Source organism: Platalea leucorodia (assembly GCF_965183815.1).
Source record: "Platalea leucorodia genome assembly, chromosome: 14".
In the NCBI taxonomy this organism is placed as follows: domain Eukaryota; kingdom Metazoa; phylum Chordata; class Aves; order Pelecaniformes; family Threskiornithidae; genus Platalea; species Platalea leucorodia.
This window is the reverse complement of record NC_138836.1, coordinates 9,684,891-9,707,964: the sequence shown is the minus strand read 5'-3', so window position 1 is coordinate 9,707,964 and position 23,074 is coordinate 9,684,891. Positions and strand designations below refer to the sequence as shown.

General features: G+C 44.4%; 1 protein-coding gene across 5 annotated transcripts in view; it reads right to left on the bottom strand.

Annotated features, from left to right (window-relative positions):
* Nucleotides 1-20,203, bottom strand: part of ASPSCR1 (ASPSCR1 tether for SLC2A4, UBX domain containing) — a 51,653-nt gene extending 31,450 nt beyond the window's left edge. Inside the window, exons 1-7 of one of the 5 annotated variants that reach the window (XM_082326720.1) lie at nt 20,111-20,203; nt 19,971-20,026; nt 18,911-19,022; nt 14,024-14,124; nt 6,287-6,344; nt 5,391-5,464; nt 4,142-4,580 (exon numbers count right to left, since the gene is read on the bottom strand). In XM_082326720.1, the coding sequence (XP_082182846.1) occupies nt 4,142-4,580; nt 5,391-5,464; nt 6,287-6,344; nt 14,024-14,124; nt 18,911-18,949 (711 nt within the window). In that variant the 5' untranslated portion in view covers nt 18,950-19,022; nt 19,971-20,026; nt 20,111-20,203. Of the gene's footprint in view, nt 1-4,141; nt 4,581-5,390; nt 5,465-6,286; nt 6,345-14,023; nt 14,125-18,910; nt 19,023-19,223; nt 19,317-19,970; nt 20,027-20,110 lie in introns of those variants that run through there. The other 4 variants (XR_014229723.1, XM_082326722.1, XM_082326719.1 and 1 more) reach the window with 4 other exon arrangements.
* Between the last annotated feature and the right edge of the window lie 2,871 nt (nt 20,204-23,074).

Sequence of the window (23,074 nt, the reverse complement as noted above, 5' to 3'; positions counted from 1 at the left end):
ATTCTGGACCTCCAACTTGCATCCAGCCAAGATGTCCCCGTGTAATTCTCCGCAGGATACCTGTACTGGCCCTGCACAGACACACGGCTACCTTTTAGCTCCTAAGTCTATAATTTGACCTGTTTCCCCAGCCAATGCTGAATATCTTAACTTCCAAACCAAAACACATTACTTGGCTACTACTTAACATGAAGAAACATACTTTTCTGCGGAGAAGAAGGAGCAGACTTGTGCATGTCTAACAAGACCGCAAAAATGCACAATTAGAGTAAAAATTCCCTAATATTAAATTTTCAGCTAACCCCCAATAACAGAGTAAGACCTCTGGAGAGAGCTGTAATGAGTGAGGCTTTGTGACACATAATTTAGGTGGTCTGACTCATAGAGTTTCTGCAACTCAATTCCAGAACTGTGCAACAGGGTCTGATCAGAGAAGGGCAGCACAAGGTGTCTACTAAACACTGCTTAGCAACAGACGACATCATTATTTCGCCACTGAGGATGCAAAGACTGCCACATCATAACAATATCATAATATCTCTTCTGCCATGTATTTAACACCCTGTGCAATCAACCATACATCTCGCCTCCTTACAGACATAAGAACGCTCTTCAAAGAGGTATCCATTCCTGTTGCTCTACCAATTCTCTCTTTCCCCAGAGTCCAGCCATCGTTCTGTTCCTCTTTCTTCATCCATTACCATTTGCTCACTGAGGTATTCCAATTCCAACTCCCAATACAGCCTTATTTGAATGTGTTGCCAACAATCCCAAAGCGCAGACAGAATCCAAGAACTACCTTCCCGCGGCAATTTGCAAAAAGGAGGCTACCAGGTACACCAACTTGCTTCCCAGTCCACTACGCATCGAGTGTTTTCTGCCGCCGTGACAAAAGGTAACCATCTTCTGTAATACTAAATGGCCACCATACGGCAGTTTCTGCCTTCCATTAGGCAACTCTGGAGGAAAGCAAGCTGTGCATTTTGCTGTCATATGTCTGTCAGCGATACCCTTTCAGGAGCCAAAGATGCTGCGTTACAGTTTGTCAACTTCATTCTTCAAAGCCTCTACTTTTACCACCAAAATTGAGATGTTAGGCACTTTTCACCAGTAGGCTGAAGCCATCTATTCACAGCAGCGTCTACTAGGCAGTCTACATAACTGCAGTCTATGCGATAAAGCCAGGTGCCGGGAAGAACGCAGTTCACTCTGTGGTCACCACCCCGGACTTCAGTAAGCAGGTAAGCTGAGGAAAACTTATTTCAAGTGAAGCAGTGGCTGTTGTGCTTTCCACAGCAGCAAGCCCTCCCTGGAGACCCACCTCCTCCCCACCACCTCAGGAAGCTCTAATCTCATGGGGAATCTGGTGTAAAGTTACCTTCTAATAATTAATGTTCTGACATCAAAGTCAGCGTGCAGCTGTCTGTAAACCATCTTTAGCCCAAGAAACGAAGGGACGCCGGCACAGATTTTATCCAGCCTCTTTCTTCAGCTTCAAAAACCACACACAGGCAAAGCATTAATGGGAAGATTCTTTTACAAAAATGGACCTTTGATGTTTAAAAATAATTTGTTTTGTTTTGGGTTTTTTCCTCAGGACTGAAAAGGGACAAAAAGCAGATGCCATGTGGCTAGCCCTGCTCTGCTGTTGCAGCTGAGAGCAAGGAGAGCAGAGGATGGCAGGAATGGAGGAGGGAACAAAATGTAATCAATCAGCAGCAAAAGCACCAGAGATCAAAGGGCTTGAAAGCAGCAGTCAAAATCACATGCTGTTTAACACAAGGGCAGAACCCCCCCAACAGAATCTGCAGCTGCTTCCAAAGCTGCTCTCAAACTGGAAGGGCGGCTGGCTCCAGAAGTGCCTCTGAGTGGTTTGAACTGGACTGCAATTCTGAGAAAGATGCCGGATCGTGAGAGTCCTTAGGCCACCGCTGTTCAGCTCTGTGCCCAACAATACAACTTCACACTAAGCTGTAGCCAGTAAAATGATAAACTGAGTTCTGTCTCTCCAGCCAGCATAGGGAGAAGCGCGGACAACAGGCCTGGTGAAGAATACCACCACAAACCCTCGCACTTCTTCCTTCCTTCCTTTTCAGACACAATTGAAACTCCTCCTTTCCAAATCCCTCATAGGCGAGAGTGTGATTGAAGCAAGCAACACATTAAACTGGACAAACCACCCAGCCTGCTGTTCACTTCTCCATGCTCAGGGTCTGTTCCAAAGGGTTAAATAACATTGATTAGATGGACCCAAACATGTTTCTAATCTACTGAAATATTCACCACTGGGTTGACAAGGCCTCTTTCTGCTACATTTGCTAACTGCTCCGGAGTCCTTCCAGGGTCTGGCTTCTGCTCCTAAACAATTCAGAAACTCATCAAGAATGGACTGCAACCACAAAAAAAGTCAACCAAGGTACAATCTCTACATCAACGTGAGAGCATACACATAGTCTTACTAAATTCCTCCTGGATCAAGCTCGCTTTGAACCTCATCAGGCACCCTTTCTTTCTACTTATGGCTTTCCACTGTTGAATCCCGTGGCTGGATCAGAACCAGAGATAAACACAAAACTCCAATTCTCGGAGGTACTAAAGGGTGGGAAACAAAGAAGGGGATCTCTGAACACTAAAGCCAGCCCTAGTGATGATGTGTGCAGCAAAGGGGCAAGGGAAAGAGCTGCTCACAGAGAGTCCAGGATGTGAAACTCCCAATGCGCAATATTGTGGATTAAGTTATAAACTTAATGCCTCCTGTACTTCATTTTACACTGCTTGCCAGACATATCCAACCTTGCTGAAGGCACTCAATTTCATACAGCTGCCCTACAGAAAGCATACTTAACATCATTCAAAGGTCGTCATGTGATGGTATCACAGCACTCTTGAGCCATCAGTTCTGGTATCTCTACATGGGCTAAAGCATTTTTAATTTTAACCAACACAGTTTTACTTCAGAGACACCAACAATGATGATAGATGTGCAATTTGTCTTTCTGGGAAGAGGGTTAGAGAAAGGTAAACTTTTATTTAAGAAGCAGGATATTTTAAAGCAAGACAGAAGACACTTTTATACTCAAGGAGAAATAGAGAAGGCAAAGGATGGAAGGTTTCTGCTTCATCTGCAATACTAAGAAAATTAAGACTCACAGAAGGGATGGGACTAGACTGAAAGGAAGAGGTCCAGACCTGTTTTTTTTCCCAACTATCAAACTCTTGGCAAGTACGATGCAATTGTAGCTGAAAAATTCCTTTCCTAGATCTATACCCCTTACATTCTACCACATGCGTCACCAGAAGAGTTAAACTGTAAGACAGAGTGACCACAGGCAGAAGGAACTCTGAGGACGCAGATGTTAACAACTACCAGCATGGGATACTGCTTTTACAATAGCTTTACTATGGAGTTCCACATTCCACAGAAAGGCTCAGACAAGACATCTGAGCACACCTTACAACCTAAGAGAAACTGACCATCTTCTCAGATCTTCGAAGTCATGGGATCAAGTTTCAACAAACCTTTTAAGACCGCTTCTACTCCTAGGACAGTCCTATAGCAAGCTAGAAAAGTTATCCCTTTCCATATGTAAAACTCTACCAACTCAACTATACCTTCTGCGTGATCTGGGAGAGAAGTCAGTCACAACAAGCAGTAAGCACCTTCAGGGTATTATAAAACACAAGTCTGACCAAACTCTGCTCATCTTTAGCAAAACTACACAGCAGATAGCAATTTTTAAAAGAAGGACAAGTACCCAGGGCTCAGGTGACAACGTGTGCATTTGTTAATGAAATCTGCATAGAATTTTAGGCACAGAGATTGAGGCTTTTCTGGACTGTGCTTTTAATGCGGTTGTGTTGCCTCCATTAGAACCACTCATCAAGGACACCTCAAGGTTCAAAGCTTTGCTTGCCTCTGGGCAGCAAATTCTTAAATTCCCATCCATATTTCCTATAGTAAACTGTCCAAAATGCAATAGTTCCTTACTGAACTCTTGGCAGAACTGTATGTCACCAAGGCACCTAATCCTATATGATGGGAAAAAGTCTTAAATATGGAAACATCTTTTTCCTTGTAGGAGCTCAGCCTTGGGCAAGGCAGGATAAAAAAAGCCCTCATTGCAAACAAATTTTCCCTTACCTGTTCTTGCTCCTTTTGCAGTTCTTGACTGTTCTTAGACTTCTTTGGCTTAGAAGGGCCTCCAGGGCTGGAAAAAGTTGTTGGCAGCTTTGAAGATGGCATATCTAACCCAGAAGATGGTACAGCTACAGAAGAGTCCCCCAGACGCTGTCCATCTCCAAAAAAAGGGACAAATGGGGTAGACTCGGGCTCTGAGGAAGGCTGCAGCTCCTCCAAGCTGGCATGAGATTCTCTAATCGAGTCTTGCTTGTCTGTGCAGCTGTTTAAAGACATGGCCACATCCCTGTGGTCCAAGTCCTTTGGGAATGTGTTTGCTTGAGGTAGGGGCACATCCACTGCTCCTTCAATAGAGCCTGGCCTCACTGTCGGCTCATTACACTGCACCGTGGCACCCACAGCTTCCTCCTGACCAGATGAACTGCGTTTCTTCATGACAACTCTTAAAGAAGACACCAAAAGGAATAAAAACAAAATAATTTATCCTAACAGTACTGCCCTCCCCATTCTCAATGTGACCATGACACAAAGAAGACAGCTAGACTCAAATATACCCCTAATTTAATGATCTGCTTCTTCTAGACACTCACAAAGAACAAGCTCCAGTTGCTCTGAAGTTAGGGGTGGGAGGTCTGGGGTTTGTGCGAAAAAAAAAAAACAGAACAGGAACTACCCGCTTCACAGGAAGAAAACTGCCTTCCAGGAAAAAACAGCAGTCAGTTGTAAAGCACAGCTTCTAATCACTCCTGCCTTCTGTATATACTGCAAAGAACTGGCTAGAAGATCACAGAAAGGCTGTCACTGTCCCTCACCTCACCCTCCCAAACAGTCAGCAGGAGGCACTGCAGGGATTGGGAGTTTAATGCCTGAAATCCAAAGCAGAGAAGAATGAAGTGGTAGATGATTGTCCTCTCAGAGAGGCTTTTAACTTTGAATTGTCTGTTTCACTCACAGGAAAAAAAAAAAAAAAAAGGAAAAAAAAAGGAAAAGAAAAAAAAAAGAAAGAAGCAAACAAGCCCCTTTAATCTGCACATGACTGGCCAGTGCCAGCATCTGCAGCTGCAGGAAGCACATCTGGGCAGCAGTTTCAGATAAACAGGCAAATGCAATAATTACTGAGTGGCGCGATGTTTGTCTTTTTGAACTTCTTTCGTGCCTTCTTTTTTTTTTTTTTTTTGGTATTTGAAACAAAACAAATTCATCACCAGAGCGGAAAGGAAAAATAAAGAGCCCAAACTTTGCTCCTCCCAACCTGATGATGGCACTGCCTCCAGTCAGGCCAAGTGACTTCAGTGTTGTCTTCTCTAGGGCATCTTTTCCTGATATCTGCAACAAAACCAGAGGAAAGTAATTATGGCAACTGCCTACCTGGGAGAGCATTTAAAGTGCTCTTTCTAGAAAGAAGCCTGTATCAAAACAAACACCACACAGCACCAGAAACAGCTCAACACACACTGTTTCTGCAGTTGGAAATGAGACCTGAATCTATCTGTATTTACCTGTACCGCTTTACCACATTCACTGCTTATTAAATGATCTCAAGGGAAGATGACCTACATATATTTCCGTCCCATACATACATCCAAAATCGGATCTGACCTCAACAAAGCATTATTTTTATGTCAGAAGTTAAATCACAGGCAACATCTCAGAGCTGAAAGACAGCGATTTCATTACACACACCTCCCATCTGCTTGTAATGACCTGTTCCAGAATAAAGATGATCTGTCCACAGAGGTCAGTGGGAAGTGAAGGGGACAGCTAGGGAGAGCGAATTCCATAATACGCACATACAAAATATTAAACAAAACATTAATAGCAAAAGATCAAAACACAGAGAAAAGCAAATATTTATTAAAATAAAACCACTGTTTTGACTCGAGCTTTAAAAGAAGTTGGAAAGAAAAACACAAACAGGTCATTGAGCTCATTTTATGGGCTCAGAGGTCTAAACGGCTCAGGGTTACGTTCCAAGAAAGCTTTTTTCCATACAGACACGTCATGCTTTGAAAAGACCAACATTTTTCTACTTCCCCTCTCAAGAAAGTTCAAAAGAAACACTTTCCAGGTTGGAAAGCAGAGCTGAGTTTTTCTTATTTTTTAGGGACAGAAGGACAAGAGACAGTTAAGAAGACTTTGCTGACTTACCTCATCTCGCATGTAAATACAGACTGGAGAGAATTCACCATGCTGTTCCATAAACTCCCTGCAATAAAGAGCAAAATACTGCAGCATCTGTAGCACAGTCTACCCTCTCCAAAACCAATGTAGAGCCATAATAAGAAGGGAAATTAGCTAGCAACAGTCTCCTCCATGTTCCTCCAGCAACAACCATTACACAGTTCACAGAGCCAGTATCAGATATTAGGTAAAGAATTTGCTCCAATGCATTCACCGTTCCTTAAACACAGCCCTGAAAGTTTAAAACAAAGGAGACATAACTGAAGTTAATTCTGAAATTAGTCGATCTTGCTAGATAAATTTGAGCACATCATTCTTCATGTCGCTCAGTACCCGATCTGGAACATGACTTAATAATACTCACTCTTTTTAATCCCTTGACTAAGTTAAATAGTTTATTACAGTTCAGACTGTACTTTCCTTGGGGACAGGTCAGTTTCTTTCCATGTATACATAGCAACAAACAGAATGAAATACTGCTCTAAAGCAAATAATCTGAGGACAAAGAATTTGCCTGTCTTAGTATCAGACAGATTAAAAAAGAAAAAGAAAAGAAAAAAGAAACAGCAGAAGCTTTCAGATTCTGGAGACCAGGGACAAAACAAAGCCAAAGGAAAGGCTGCTGCAGCAAAGTGAAGACCAGCCCACATTTAAGCATTTCAGTGAGGCAGGACACATATTAGCCATGATGCAAACTGCTGACAGGCCATCTGCAGAGGAAGACATAAGCGAAGGACTCTTAGCACAGAGAAGGGGAAAAAACAGTAAGATGCTACTCTTCCCATTTTCCTCTAGATAAGCAATTCTGAGGCATTCAAGTGGAAGAGAAGCTTTATTACATATTGACTTGATCAAAGACAGAAGATGGACAGCGAAAAGACAATCACTGCCTGTCACAGCAAGTCTCAGTTCTCATCCACCCAAGATCATGCAATTTCAAAAGAGAGCACATGTGGAAAACCCTACAGCAGAGTGTTCTTAATGGGGGGAAAAGAAAAAAAAGGACCACCACTTTTAGCAAGGAAACCTCAGATGTCTGTAGAAAAGTAAAAAGCCTTAACAAATTAACCAGTGCATTACACTGAAGCACTGAAATCAGTCAGAGAATTAGACTCAACAGTAGAAGAAACTCTTTTTCGTGTTGGTCTCCCCTTCAGCAGTCAAAGTGAAACTCAAATTGAAATCAGCTGAGAATGTGGTAAAACATGAAATCAAGGAGAAGCATCATTTGCTTCTCCCGGACAAGCACCAGGTGACCAGGAGAACCCTGTCCATGCTGAGACAGTGGCGGTTCAGAAAGATAACTGGCTGAATTCTCACACGCATTTTTTTTTCCAAAAGTTTTAGACTCAAAAGTTTCAGCCTAATTTAGCAGGGGAAACTACAAAACAAAAGGTGAGAAAGTTGCCCCAGGATATTCCCCATCAACACAAGGAGAACTGTTGAGATTTATCCTTCTCCATAACACTCCAGTAGCTCTGGTTAGCACATTCTGTCCCGAGCTCTCTGTCATTTCAGTAGCACCAGCACATCCCTCGGTTAGGAGCTGGTATATACCATCTGCACTGCGACAGCTGTTTTATCGTCAAAAGCAAAACAGCTGAAATTCTTCTTCATGGTAAACTCCCTTGATCTTAGTGCTCTCTGGAGTCCAGTCCCTTGGGGGGGGGGGGGGAAATGGCTTTCCCTGATGCCTCACTCCACCAGGAAACAATCACCCATCATCTTGGGTGACCTGAAGAGAAGGCACCTCTCTGCAAAGCAGCTAACGAAATCCACCTGACAGCCCAGTAAAGCGACCCATCCTTGCTCAGCTCCTGAGGCCTCTGACAAAAGAGGCTGAAGCTCGCCCCTGGAGTCAGCTTGTCATTTTATGTCCTATTACGCCGGTGTTGACTCCTGAACTCATGAGGAGCTTTGCAAATGACTGACTTACAGGGCTATGTGAACACTCGCACTCAACTGCCTCTTCAGTCACCGGATTCTAGTCTCTGCAGTGAACTTCACAGGAAAAAACAAAACCTACAGGACCCTGGCAGCCTGCAAAAAAATCCGGTATTTTTCACTGGAAATTAGAAGTTTTGGAAAGATATTTCTACTTCAGTCATTTCTCTGCACTGTTTGTAATTCTGCAGCAGCAGCCATAGCCACACATTCTCCTAAATACATTTGCAAAACATTCATCAACTTGGTGTCCAAGTGTCACAAAATCTAAGCAGGAACTCAGACTGTTTATATCTAGTGCATCGCTTAACCTATCACTTGTACCTTCAGGGACTCATTTGCTACCTTGTGCTTTAACTTGTGAGCATCATACCTGGGGAACGGAACAGGGAATGACTATAAGAAAAGGATGTCAGTGATCACAGCTGGGTTCACTCTGACTTATCCTGGAAAGGAGTTTAACAAACAGAGTTCCACTACTTAAAACATTCTGCCTTCAGCATCCCGTAATTTAAACATATGTATTTTGGGATGCAATATTACCATACACAAAGTTATCTCCAGGGTTTATGTAGGAGAAGGATCCCTTAAGTAGTAGTCAAAATACATTCAGTCAACCGAGCATCTAATTCTGAACTATGTACATTACGTAGTATATCTGTGCAGTGGCCACGCTGACTACTGCTGTTAGAAAGGCTTCTGCTTCATAGCTGCTAAGTCCACAAATAGGCAAGCAATAAACCCAACCATTATGGAAAGACCACCTTAAGACAGGGACAACATTTGCTGTTCAGGTAAGAAGAAAAGAAAATAACCATTAGCTCTTTAGCAATCTGCTCGCACAGCAGAAGACAAGAGTCTGCAAAACCATATGCATATTACTACTTGCAATCAGTGGTTCCAATAATCTTAAGTATCATCATAATGTTCAAAGTTACTTAACAACAATAGCTTTGTCTTTATCATCTTATGCAGTCTATTACGTCCCAAATACATCACAGATGAGCAGCTTAGAAGAATATATATACAATCAATGTCTTACATAATATTTTAACATGCATTTATGTAGCCCAGCACAAAGTGACAAAACAAACTGAACAGGGAAGGAGTCAACCAGCCTACAGAGCAGAAAATAAAGGGAAACAGCCATTAAGTTCTGGGAAAATTCATCAAGAACATTTACATTTAGACTCAAAACTCAGCTTCGATGAACTGTAAGCTGGAACCAGAAGTCACTCAGGATTGAGAGAGCCACCTGGAAAATTATGATACTCAATCCTTGAGTAATCCTCAAAAGCAAGAGCACATCAAAGAGTTCCAGCTGGAGGATGTGGGGGAGCAAACCTGTTAAGCACAGACCAGAACTGAGACTTCTGTTTGGTTTAATTGTAGGAGTCTATCTCCTGTCTTGATCTAAAGGTTAAAACTTAAGCCTTTCTAAATAAAGCATGCAACAGCATGGTGATACGGGACAAGGTGAGTCACAATGAAACTGAGAAGCTCCAGTGCTAGAGGTGGCAAATCCAAACAGAGCAACCTGTAAAACCAGTCCTGAGGGTCGGGTCTGGTTTAGGGAAGTCAGGGGCTGAGAACTACTTCCAGACCAGCTGCAAGAGATCACAAGGGGTTTATAGTCCTGCGGTACCATTCTTTCAGAACACTTCTCCCAGCCACCGCACCAAATCCTGTTATGCAGAAAGCGACAGACGCACCCAGAGCATCCAAACTATTACATTCAAGCTTCAGATTATGAAACACAGTTAACTTTCCAACTCAAGGTGAACAACCAAAACAACACTAGAATAGGTCTGCCACCATTTGCGGTTCTGCAATTAGTTATTCTCTGTCAAGGACAGAAGGCCATATACAATGCTCTGCAGAAATCAAGAGATGAAGTTCCTAAATTAGAATGAGCACAATCTTGTGATTCAAGACCCAGGCTCCGACCTCCCTCACTCCTTTCGCAGCAGTAACCGAGTAATTTCCAAAGGCCAGCGCTTGATGAGGAAAGGCAGAAAAAAACCTTGTCTCTTGATTGGAAGATTGGAACAAAATAGCACCTAAGAGACTACCTTTAGCACACCGTAGCAGGCTATGTGCACTCAGACTTTTCCAGACAATCCAAGAGACCTAGTCATCCCTACCTTATTTTCAATGGATTTTGCTTCCAATCAGGATCAGCTGTATCCCTACAGGAATCCTCGATACAAGTGCACAAAAGATAAAGGACTGCTGAGACACGGAGAAAACAGTACAGAATCACAGAAAAGGCAGTCAAAACAGCCCAGAGGAATAAAGGCTTGAACCTCAAGTCACCTGTCTATCAGGAGAGGTGGATGATCACCATTTAGGAGGAGAGAAGCCGAGGCACAATGGAACACACGTCCTCACCACACAGACCCATAAGAGAGCAAACTCATCTGACTTACACAACCTAGTTTCATTCACCTTTCCAAAACTGCTTTCCACTTCTATCCAGCCAATTCTTTGGCTTGAAGAGCCTTCTAAAAATGTATGGAAAATATCTGAACTTAATGAGTGATACCACAAAAGTAGCAGAGAGTCATAGTCATCGTCAAAACTGTCTTCAAGTGTTCAGACTGCAATCACTTCTATGTAAAACAGTCTACAAAGCTGCTGAAGCTGCCAGACAGGCAAGAGTGGGAGACAGAAAAGCAACAGTTCTCCCAGGCCTAATGCTAAAAGGGTATACAATGCTTGTGCCCTCAACCAGTCTCTGCAGAACACACTCCAAGGAAAGATCCCCCAGAGACTTATTTTTGTATAACTCTTGGAAGCCAGCAGGCTCCTCCTCCAGCTGCTGTTAATCCATTACATGCATTCACTGAGGCAAGCACACACATCAAACACACTGTCATTTCTTTGATGTGCTGTTCTTCAGAAGGGGAACGGCAAGCAGATTAGATTCCTTCATGTAGTGATCTGACAGGGCCTGTAAACATCTTGTGCAAGGACTGCCGCATGCTGAGAGGAGGAGCAGCCTTACAATAGCTTCCAGACCTTCTTCAGACCCAATTAGCCAAGATGGACGCTGGAAACCCAGGGGAAATTCCAGTGGATTTAGAATACTTCCCCTCACGCACTTAGAGCAGCTGAGCATTCCAGGAAAACGTCTCCAGTTGGAAAGTCAAAGGAAGGATTCAGCAAAAGTCAACAACTAGCTGACTAGTTAGTCAATGGAGTCAATACACACTGAAAAGCAGCACAGCCCATGAAATCTATATGGATGGATATAGATCCAGCTTGTATTGTGATTAAGTCACATGCAGCATCTTTGCTGCTTGTTGAACTTCATCAAAAGTTTGCAAAGTCCATCCAAACATCTGAGCTTGGCTTCCAGAGGGCAGAAAAGAACAGCTGTGTCTTATGAACTGAAGTTAATAATGCTTAGCACACTGTAGCAGTTAGAATCTTAAAAAGAGCGGCATGTACATGTAACTATTAGCATTACAATAACCTGTAACAAATAAAACCACGCCAAAGGAGTAAAATTATATAAAAAGCTCAAAATTTAAACCAAAGAAATAACCAACTAATGTGTGAGAAAGCCATACAAAGGCTATTTGTCACTGTCCATAATTATCACCCCCACCAATCTACCAGTTCCCAAACTGCAACAGGCACTCTTCTCCTCCCAGAGGGCACAAAGTATGTAGTAAGGTACAAGAGGGGCCTAAAAACACCCAGGAAAATTACACCTGGCTTTTCTTGCCTACCTCTTTCCTTGATCAAAAGAAAAAGAATTCTTTTCTCTCTAGCATTTACATGAAGACTGTCCCTTTTGACTCAAGAGTAAATGCCACAGAGTAGACCTGGTCCCTGACCATTAAAGACGAAAAGAGCATGATAAGTAAGACTCATTTACACCACTTTAGAGTCACTAGACTACCCGAAGCGTTTCCTCAAACTATGGTTTGATGATACAGAACGTATCATCAAAAAAACCAACATGAGCCATTCCTACCCATCTGCTGCTTCCTCCTTTTGGATCCTTCTTTCCAGACATGCTACATTTCTTGTCATCACTGCCTATGAGAGACAACCCTCAACTGGGTTAGGAACTTATCTACCTGAAAGATAATGTAGGGAAAATACTGTTTCTCAGCTGAATCAGCTACTTAAGCCAATTCACCATAAAGCTGCGCAAACAGCATGAGGGGAGTTAGACAGGAGGGCGGGAAGTGAGCAGCAACTGATCAATCCCCTCCTGCTACACAGAAGGTGCCCCCGATCCAAACTCCCTCCCTTGGGCCAGCACTAGTCACTCCTTTGATCTTGTTATGGGCCAGTCAGGGAGCTAAGCTGGCAGAAAACTAACAGCACATCATCGGGAGCCTGGAAGAATTAGTTCCTTACCCTGGAAACAGCTCCGGAGCAACTTCACTCGCGCAATTCAACTGTGCAACCCTGACTTAATGAGATAACGTCAGCCAATTCAACCCCAGAACCATGCTTCTTCAGCTATTTCAATTGCAGCGTAGAACAAGCAACTTCAAGCTTCAGTTAAAGTAATTTATGCTAGTACATGTTAGTCTAGTACTAACACATACCTGTAACCAGTCAATTACTACAGCTCAGCTAACAGGTGACAATCCATTATTTTGGACCCTGTAACTGTACCCTAAAAGGGTGAGCTTATCTGAACGCTACTGCACCATCACCCTTACTACTGACTACTTATTTCACAGCTTTTCTAGCACCACAGCCTTGGAGACCTCAAAAGTTTTCACAGAGAAAGCTACCGTCTCTTTAGATGAATATTTAATTGGTTTGAGAAATTAACAAAAATAGTTCCAATTTGCACAATAGCCTAGCACAGCATCTGTACAGATGAGCAAGAGATTCAAATGCAACAGAGCAACTAGCAGAAGGTGAGAATGTAAGAGAAAGAACAAGCTAGAAATACAGGGTCTTGATAAAAGAAAACATTTTATCAAGAGAAAGGTAAAGCCAACTACAATAGAAGAAAATTAAATTTGGAAATTTTGTTCAGAATAGAACAGCTGTCACAGCTTCAAGGCTTCATCTTCCAAGCTATGACAAAAATAGAAGAACTGTCTTTGGAGAAAAGTTTATTAGCTTGACATTTCAAAACAATGCAGTATTTTTAAGTCAAAACTGAAGACAAAAGAAAGCACTGAATGTAGACTGGACTCTCAGATTTCTAACCCATGTATATATTCAAAAAACGTAGGACCAGAAATTCTTCCATTTAAACAGGATCTAATCAGTCTTTTGAAGATTCCACATTAGCCTGCTAAGAGCTCCACATCTCCTTGAAGAACTTGCACAACAGCAAGCCTCAAAAGGAATAGCAACTCACTTCACAAAGAACGCCCGCCACCACCTGAAACCGCAGCACAGAAATACTGGTGATCAAGATGATCTAGGCTACCATCTCAACTCTGGCAGTAACTTGACTTCAAAAGAGTGTGTGTAAAAGACAGTTGCGGCAATATATCCAGTTATAGTTTCTTCCTAGCCTTAGCTGTTTGTTACCAGTTTATGCCCTGAACCAGGAGTGCTACTCCAGGATTAAAAAAAAAATAATGAAACTGTGGAGTGTCAAATCTGAAAGAGCAAGGAAAAGGCAAATGTCTGTGTTGTAAAGGAAAAAACACAGTCAAATAAATGCAAATCCTACAAATCTGCAGGATTTAGCTGGATCACCGTAACAACAACTAACTACTGTCACACAGAGATCCATCCAAGCAAGTATTTTCTCACTGCATTGCTCACCTGATCTTTGCAAAATGGTTGAGAAGCTCCCACAAAGTCTGTTGACAGAGAAAGGTGTCTTGTAAACGGGACCCATCATCCAATTGTAATGCGATCCGAACCTATAGGAAAAATACACTGAATTAATCTGAAAATTCAATGAAAGCTTTTTCTTGACAACAATTTTTTTCAGTATTTCAATGATCTCTAGAACCTGCTATCCAAAAAAACCCATTACTTCCTTCCAAACACTTGCTGCGAAGGATTACATTACATAAAAATGCAGAAAAGCATTCAAACGATTATTTTAGAAGTTAATATTTAGAACAGTTCTATTCTGCTCTGAATATGAGTATTACATATGAGGATCTTATGAGAGACAGCGCTAAAGGCCTCACTGAAGTCCAGGTAGAAAATATCCACTGCTCTCCCCTCACCTACCAGGCCAGTCATTTCATCATAGAAGCTTATCAAGTTGGTCAAGCATGACTTCCCCTTGTTGAATCCATGCTGGCTATTCCTGATAATCTTTCTGTCGTTCACGTGCCTGGAAATGGTTTCCAGGATTAGCTGCTCCATTACCTTCCCAGAGATTGAGGTGAGGCTGACCCACCTGTAGTTCCCTGTGTCCTCCTTCTTGAAGACAGGAGTGACATTTGCTTTCCTCCAGTCTTCAGGCACATCTCCCAATCACCATGATCAATCAAAGACTATCAAGAATAGCCTTGCAGTGACATCTGCCAGCTCCCTCAGCACTCATAGGTGCATCCCACCAGGGCCAGTATGTTCAGTTTGCTCAAGTATCCCCTGACCTGATCCTCTTCCACCAAGGGTACCTCTTCCTTGCTCCAGCCTTTCCCCCTGGTCCCTGGGACTTGGGATTCCTGAAGGCCAGTTTTGCCAGGAAAGACTGAGGCAAAGGCGGCATTCAGCCCTTTCCATGTCCTGTGTAACTAAGTCCCCTGCCTTGTTAAGCAACGGGCCCACATTTTCTGTAGCCTTCCTTTTGTCACCTACGTACTTAAAGAAGCCCTTCTTGTTGTCTTTGACGTCCCTGGCCAGATTCAATTCCAGTTGGGCTTAAGCCTTCCTAACTTCATCCCTGGATGCTCAGACAAAGTCTCTCTATTCCTCCCAGGTTACCCATCCTTGCTTTCACTCTCTGTATGCTTCCTTTTTGTGTCTGTGTTCGGCCATGAGCTCCCTGTTCATCAATGCAGGCCTCCTGGCATTGTTGCCTGACTTCTGTTCGTTGGAATGGACCGCTCTTGAGCGTGGAGGAGGTGATCCCTGAATATTAACCAGCTTTCCTGGGCCCCTCTTTCCTGCCATATCCTGAACTGAAACATATTCAAAGGCCAAAGCAAGCGTCCCAAATAACGTGTCATCATGAGCAATTGAGATGTTCTGCTTTACACTAGCTGAAACTTTACAGCAAGGGTCTTTGCAGCTATATAAAATGAATTTGAATAACCCAGACAGGATTGATGCAGCTGCATAAACTAAAACACCAACCCAGAGCTCTGTCAACTTAAGCATCAATTTGCAGAACAACTTCCCCGAGGCAGAACAAACAGTATACTTGCACATCCACACAGCGAAACAAACACGGTCCAAATCTATCTTTGAGCTACAGAAGACCTAACCAGCTATTATCAGTCCAAAGAGACTACATGTGTAACTCGCAACTCACTAATGCTTCCTAACCACAAAATTTTGACATACAATTTAAGAGTGAATTAATCAAAAATCTCAAAAATAATTCTGGATGTTCAGTTATGAAGTTCTTAAACATCTGCAGAAAAAGGCAAAGGACAGCTAGCTGCCTATTCTAACAGGCCTTTTCCAACCTGGAATATGAACATCCACGTTCATTAGCAGTTGCTCATGCAGATCCTATGTATTCTTCAGAGAATTGCTACCAAAAAAAAAAAAAAAATCCAAGGCATTTCTAAAATGAACACACTGAGGACAGTCCTGAAAAACTTCAAACTCCTGATGGTCCCAAGGGAAAAAAACAGCAGCTGACCAAGAGATGGAGAACGGCAGAGCACTTCAGGTGTTATCTTTACCTTTTAGAGAATATTCAGCCTTCTTTTTCAAAATGTGTAACTCTAAGTTTTCCCAATTAGCTCACCCGTCTAAAGAAAAGTTTAAAAAAAAAAAAGGCCCTATTAGATAGCACCTAGCGTGTCTAGTCAACCACGGCTTTCTGAAGTCCACAGAAATTGGCCCTATTCAAAAGTCTGAGAAGGACATCAACAGAAGCTTGCTTTCATTCTCTGTTTTCATGTGTCCCTACCAACAATCTCCGTGCATCTTCTCTGTGAGCGCACATGAGCGTGAGGTGGGGGGGAGAGAGAGAGTTGGGGGAAAAAAAATAGACACCACACACTCCAGCTATCTACTGTGATTTCCTTGGAGGAATATGTTTGTCATCTGCCTCGGCTCCTACCAGTCCTTGCAGGACTGCAAATTGTGATCTGCTGGAGACAGGAATTTTTCTACATAAAGGAAACAGTGGCATCATCAACAACTAGCCAACAGAACTAAGTTGTTTCATCCCACCACTAACACAACCTCCTGGTTTCTCCTATGCTGGAGACAAGCCTTAGATTATTCTCAGCTACAGCAGAGTGATGACAGCTGACATCACCATCCTATAAGAATCCAGCCCAGAAATTCAGACTACCAGTTGCATCAGTTTTTGGGCAACAGTTCAAAGCTAAGCATGTCACGGAAGTCATATTCAGTCAATTAGAAAAGTCTTTCTAAAAGTTCCAGGCTCTATATAAAATAAGACAGACCAGTGACAATTACCTTCTAAGTTTACAAACACATAAACAAAAGGCTAACCACTTTAACACTCGAACTGTACTGATGGTTCCCCTAGATCACCTGCCATCACACGGGGAATTTGTTCAAGTTTTCACTGAAGAACTGTCTTAGAGGAATCAATGCTTTTTACATGCCAAGGCAAATCCAAAAGCATTCTATTTTAAAAATATCAGATTTGCTGAACAAACGCATGATTTATCGAAACTTGTATTCCGTCTCTAGGGGTAACTGCTGCCAAAGCACCACAGGAAAGCACACCTACTTCCATGCACATTATCTCGGTGAGAGAGACAACAACAAAAGGCACAGAAGCAAATTCATCCCAGCATTACTGCAGCCAGCCTGCATGATTGAGTTCGCATCCCAACTGCCGCTATATTAGGGCATAACGCTAGCGTCAGTTCTGGTCACAGAGTTATCCAGCTGTTTTAAACTTCTTACAGTATTTGACACTAGTTCCCTGCGGCAGGGCATTCTTTTGGTCAATTGTATTTTGTACAAAGTATTTTCTTATATGGTCTGTAAAATTCTTCCAAGTGAAATCTATGTTCTTCATTTATGGGACAGCGACTCTATTTAGACTGCAACCTTCACAAGCGTATTTGCTACATCTTCTCAACTCCATAAAATAGCAACGAGCGCTCCAAGGGAAGCCTCACTTCTGTAGATTCTTCCATTGAAATACAGCTGAACAGTAACAACTTAAACTTTCATTAGCTTTTCTCTTTTGTGATTCCATGTTATAACCCCTCTCCTACAGCACACAGTCGTTCTCACCCTTTCTGATATGCTGCATAGATCTTCTTGGGGGGGGGGGAATCAAATCACTGTTTTCCTTCAGTACAATACCTCCCAAACTGGATGCAAATGTCAGATAAAGTCATCACTGTACCATTTTAATAGAAACACTTTCCTCTGGAAAACAAACTCCATGCCATCACAACTTTTTTTAACTGAAAATTTTAAGCAGATGCTACCAGCTTGCAGGATTTTTTTAACTAAATATGTCATCTGGAGCACAAACTTCTTTCTACCACAAAGTCAGAAAGCAACCATTAGTGCCAAAACAAAGCACATGGAGGTTTTACAGCGAAAAACATGGACATCAGTGACCCCCAAAAATACGTTGCACACCCACAGTGAACTAGAGCAGAGATTTCAAAACCTTCTCAACACCACAAAGCTCACTTTTCAATGTATGTATCAGTTTCTCTTTGTGACAGCTAAGGCAACTGCCTGTAACAAAATACCACCAACGCAATTTGTCAGACAGACATTGAGAGATTAGCACTAATAGACCTGAAACTTTCACAAAAAATTGAGAAACTCCATGTGAGAAAGTCAGTAAGAGAAATAACTGTTAGTGATAAGACAAATTTTCATTCCCAGGCTCCTTCAATAAGATCATAGATCATTTTTACCACATAAAATGTTTACGCTCACTAACACCTATGCATCGTTTTAAAAATTATGCCTCCAGCTGTTATAACAACATGCATAAAATATTTTTTTCTCCTAAATGTGACAGTAATTCCTACAGAACACAGCATCTGTAAGCCCTTTGAAAATTATACTAAATAGAGACAACTGCTAAACGCAGCACACGTCACAAAAAATTCTAAAGCTGTGTGAACACACCGTGAACAGCAATGCTGGGAAAGAAGCAAAAGATAATCCTGTAAGAATGTGAGATTTTAGTCAAAATCCAGGGGCAGACAACAGCAACTGAAATAGAAATTAGGAAAGGGAACTGAGTTAGTAGCTCAATTGCTGAGCAAAGTCATCAGTGATGTTTAACTTCTTACACATTCATGACTACTGGCTTTTCAGCTCCCCAAAAGATCGCCCTATCCTCCAGCACACAGCCGGAACTCCACCATCACAGGGACTGCAAGCAAAGACTTCTATACTAAATTACCATTTTCCACCACACCTCAACCAGTCTTTGGGTGATCTTCCACTCAAGCATTGCCCAAGCCTAACCATAGTCTTGCTCATTAGATGTGACGAGATCATATCCAGCACGACTGATAACTGAACAAATCGGGTCACACTGTGACATGAACATACCGTGTTTCCAATTCCCACTCTATTAGAGACTGGCACCATCTCCAGCTTGGCATTGTTGGGCAGTCTGGCAAATCTCCACTGTAAAGAGAGATCCAACACACTCCTCTGAAACCTAAAGAAGAACACAGCCCATGAAGACACCAGGAACCATCCTATGCCACCTTCAGATCACTTCAGGGACTGGCAGCAATGCAAAGTCCAGGTATTGAGCAAGGGGACTCCCCGTGGGCTGACCAGAAGCCATTGAGCACGATTCAATGATGCACAACTGGTAATTCAGAAAACAGTCATCAACAAAAATTATTCTGCATACCAAAAAAGCTGCAGTTTGTAGAGGTCACAGGTAAAATACTCAAATGTATGTTCCTCCGCAGGCTTTAAGAGATAAACAGCAACTGAATACGTACTCAAGCCCGGTGTTCACTGTTAAATAAAAAGGTACTTTTTTTTACTGCCACTCAGACAAGTAACCTCTCAATTATGATCGGTTTACGGTCAAACCAGCAGGTGAGAGGGGAGAAGAGTCCTACCAGGCTGTGAGCTAGCAGAAGTGGGTGTGTGGGGAGGGACATCTTCATGGAAGTTACACAGGATCTCGGTATCCATCCCGAAAGCGAAGCGAACTTGGCACGGGGAAATCGGGAGAGATTAACTTGAACAAAACCACTTTGCTGGGGAACAACCTGAGCCGTGGCCCGTGGATCCCCCTCTCCCCAGGGACGACCGCGAATCGTTTCCTCACACAGGACCCCCGCGGCTGTGGCAAGGGCTAAAACGAAGACTGGCCTCGGCGACCGGCTCAAGGACCCCCGCCCCCACCCGCCCGCTCCCGCCGAGGCCGGGCCGCGCTCGCTGCGGCCTTGGGCGGCGCGCTGGCACCACGGCCCGCCCGCGGCCGTCAGCCTGGCCGGCAACGCGGCGGGCGGCTCGGCAGCGCCGGGCCCCGCTCGGCCCGGGAGCGCGGCCGCGGGCGGGCCAGGCGGGGCCTCTCCCACCGGCGGCGCGGCGCAGCCTCCGGCCGGGCCCGCGCACCCGCAGGCGGCCCCGCGGTGAGACTCACTTCAGGCCGTACTCGCCGGGGCTGCCGCCCTGCTTCCTGCAGACCTCCTCGAGGATCTGCGGAGAGAACGGAGGCGTTACGGGCCGGCCCGCAGCCCCGCCGCGCCGCCGCGCCGCCGGCCGCCCCCGCCCCGGACCCACCTGGAGCAGCACCGTGCCGGGCCCCACCCGCACCGTGACCCGCCGCCCGCTGGGGGCCAGCACCGACACCACGGCGCCCCCCCCGCCCGCCGCCGCCGCCGCCGCCGCCGCCGCCATCTTCCCTCCCGCCGCGGCGCCGGGCTCTGCGCGGCCGGGGCGGAGCTGGGCCCTGGGCCGCCCCTGCCTGCAGGCCCCGCCCCGCCCGGCACGGAGCGGAGGGGACCGGAGCGGAGCCGGCCGCGGCGGCGGATGGCGTTTGCCCGGGTGCGAGCGGGGCCTGCGGGGAAGCCGAGTGAAGGCCGCCGGGCGGGCGAAGGAGCGCGCAGCGGCGCGGGCGGCCTCTGCTCGGCTGAGGGAGCGGGACGGGGGGGCGGAGGCGATCCCTGCCCTCCCCGCGCAGCCCGGGACGAGGAGGCGGTTCGGGGGCCGGGGCCGGGGCGGGGAGCGGGGCGCAGGCCCGGGGCCGCCGCCGTCCCGCAGCTCTGCGGGGAGCTGGAGGGGCCAAGTGCCCACAGGCCCAGCGGCTGTTGGCAAGGCCTTGTCTTTTCCGCTGGGTTTCCAGTGTTATCGTCAGCCACCTGACCTCTGGGGAGATAAAATAGATTTATTCGTTGTGCTTGGGCCTCGTCTGGCAGCGGAGTAATCCCCCAAATCCGAGCGCGCCAGCCCTGCGCACGTAGCAAACCCTCGCAAGGCAAGAAATCTCTGCAGATGGCAGCTCTTGCCTCCTCACCCAGCAGTGACGGCAGTGACTAGTAACTCTGAAAGTATCTGCGTGTACGAGAAAGGTACTCCTTGGCAAAACGTAAAAGCTATCGCAACAGCCACATTTCAGAGAGCAGAGGGGAGCCTCTCCCCCCGTTCCCATTGCCCGATGCGTGTCCAGACAGTGTCACAACCGGGACACCAGTGTCACAACCGGGACACCGGCGGTAAGACAAAGGAAAAACGTTGATTGCGCATCTCCTGGTTAGTGTTTGCAAACTCAGCCGTTCAGATGGGATGACTGCAGCTAGGGAGCCAGGATTATCTTGCGTTGTACAACACAAAATTTCTCAGAGACTTTATTTCATTTACGAACTTCCCCTTCACTTTCAGTGCCGCCTTCTCAGCGTCGAAGGCGCTCTCGGAGAGTCAACTACAGTCTGTTTGGTTTGCTATCGTAAAAAAAACTTTTAGTTTGGGTAACCACTGGAATTTATTTAGCCAAAGTTGTTACCACATGCCAAATACTTTCTCTACTTCTTCTATATTTATCATATATGTTAAGCTTAAGTCCGCACTGCCACCCCCAGCGCCCACAAAAATGTCTGCTTTGCTTGGCTTCTAAAGGAAAAAGATCCTTTTAAGGAGAGACGCTTCTGTAAAAGATAACACTTGCTCGTTTTTACCATATCAGCAGTGTAAGCGAAGGGAGAAAAAGAGAGGATGGGAATTTTAATAATGGAGAGACATCCCCTTACTTATGCATGTGGATTCCCAAGTCCACCCAACACTATAGCTGCTCAATAAGATGTCCTGGTGTATAATGACATCCTTTATCCTCAATAAAGGATGTCCTGGTGTATAATGCGTTGTTTAGAAATAATGCTTTCAAAATGTCTTTTCATTTGTTCTTTCCATTACGTTGGGAAGGATCTTTGTCATGTCACTTATAGAGCTACAGCATTCAGGATATCGGCATCCCAGTCCATCTCTGTAACTCCTAAACACATTTAAATGGTTTAAGTCGATGTATTTCACTTTCCGAGCTGGGATGGACAAGAGGTATATATGTGGCCAGTTGCCACAGAATAGCTGATCAGTAACTTGTCAGCCCACATCGGCTGAATGACTTTCAATCATATGTCAATACCCTGTAAGTTGTCTGTGTGCGCTTTTTTTTTTTTTTCTTTGACTATTTTAGATACGTGGTTATGGAACTTTCTGAACATAACCGTGATAGCTATACCACCATCCTCCTTTTACTTGTCAGTTCTCAGCTTATGTAGCGAAGAACTTTGTTCATACGCTGCAGTTCAGCATTGCATGAGGAGGTGATGAATTACCGGCCTCTCAAGGATGCTCTTTTCTAGGAGCGAGGCCCACATCTTAAACGAGCTTCCTAATAAGAATGGCTACGCTGGCTCACACCAAGGTAATCAGAACGCTACCTCTGACGGCAATGGGGAACAGCAGCAGAGCAGGAGACTCTGCGATTATATGTTCCCCAGTACCGACTTCCAGTTTTCAGCAATCTGCATCTTCTAGACCTCCCGAGTCACAGGTTGTGTCTTTACATCTAATCATATCTGATGGATTTTTCTTACATGAATTTGCCCAGCCGTCTTCTGAGCCCGTCTGAGCTTCTGGCATCCACAGGATCATGGGGCAATGAATGCCACAGTTAAATTGTGTTGTATGACAGAAGTACTTCATTTTGTTTGTTTTAGAACTTCTTCCTTGGTGTTCCCCAGCTCTTATTAAGAAACAATCACTAATCATTCTCTGTTACCATCTCTCTAACAGTCACAAGTCTAGTGAGATATTTCTTATAATTCCCTACCTTTTTAATTGCCTTTTGCTGTAAAATATGTGAAGAGGCATGAGGACTTAAGGGCAAGATTGTCCTGAAAGTTTTCACGCTTTTGCCAACAAAAGGTGCACCAAATATCTATGGTGTGCCAGTTCTTCTTAGTCTTCAAAAATAAGGTAGAGATCCAAAGCTCTGCAAGTATCTAACACAGAATGAAGATATCCTGTCCTTCCACTACTTAATACCTTCACAGAAGGTATGAAGAAGAAGAAACAATTAAAATGGCTAAGTTAACACCAGGGACTACTCAGCTGCTGAGGTGGAGCAGCCATTCAATTTTAAAAGATACACTTTGGGTTTCGTGGAGCCCCCAAAATTGGTCTTGTTTCTGGATGGGGGGCAGCTCCTATTTGATGTCTGAAGCAGGCAGCTGTTTCCTATTTTGCGTT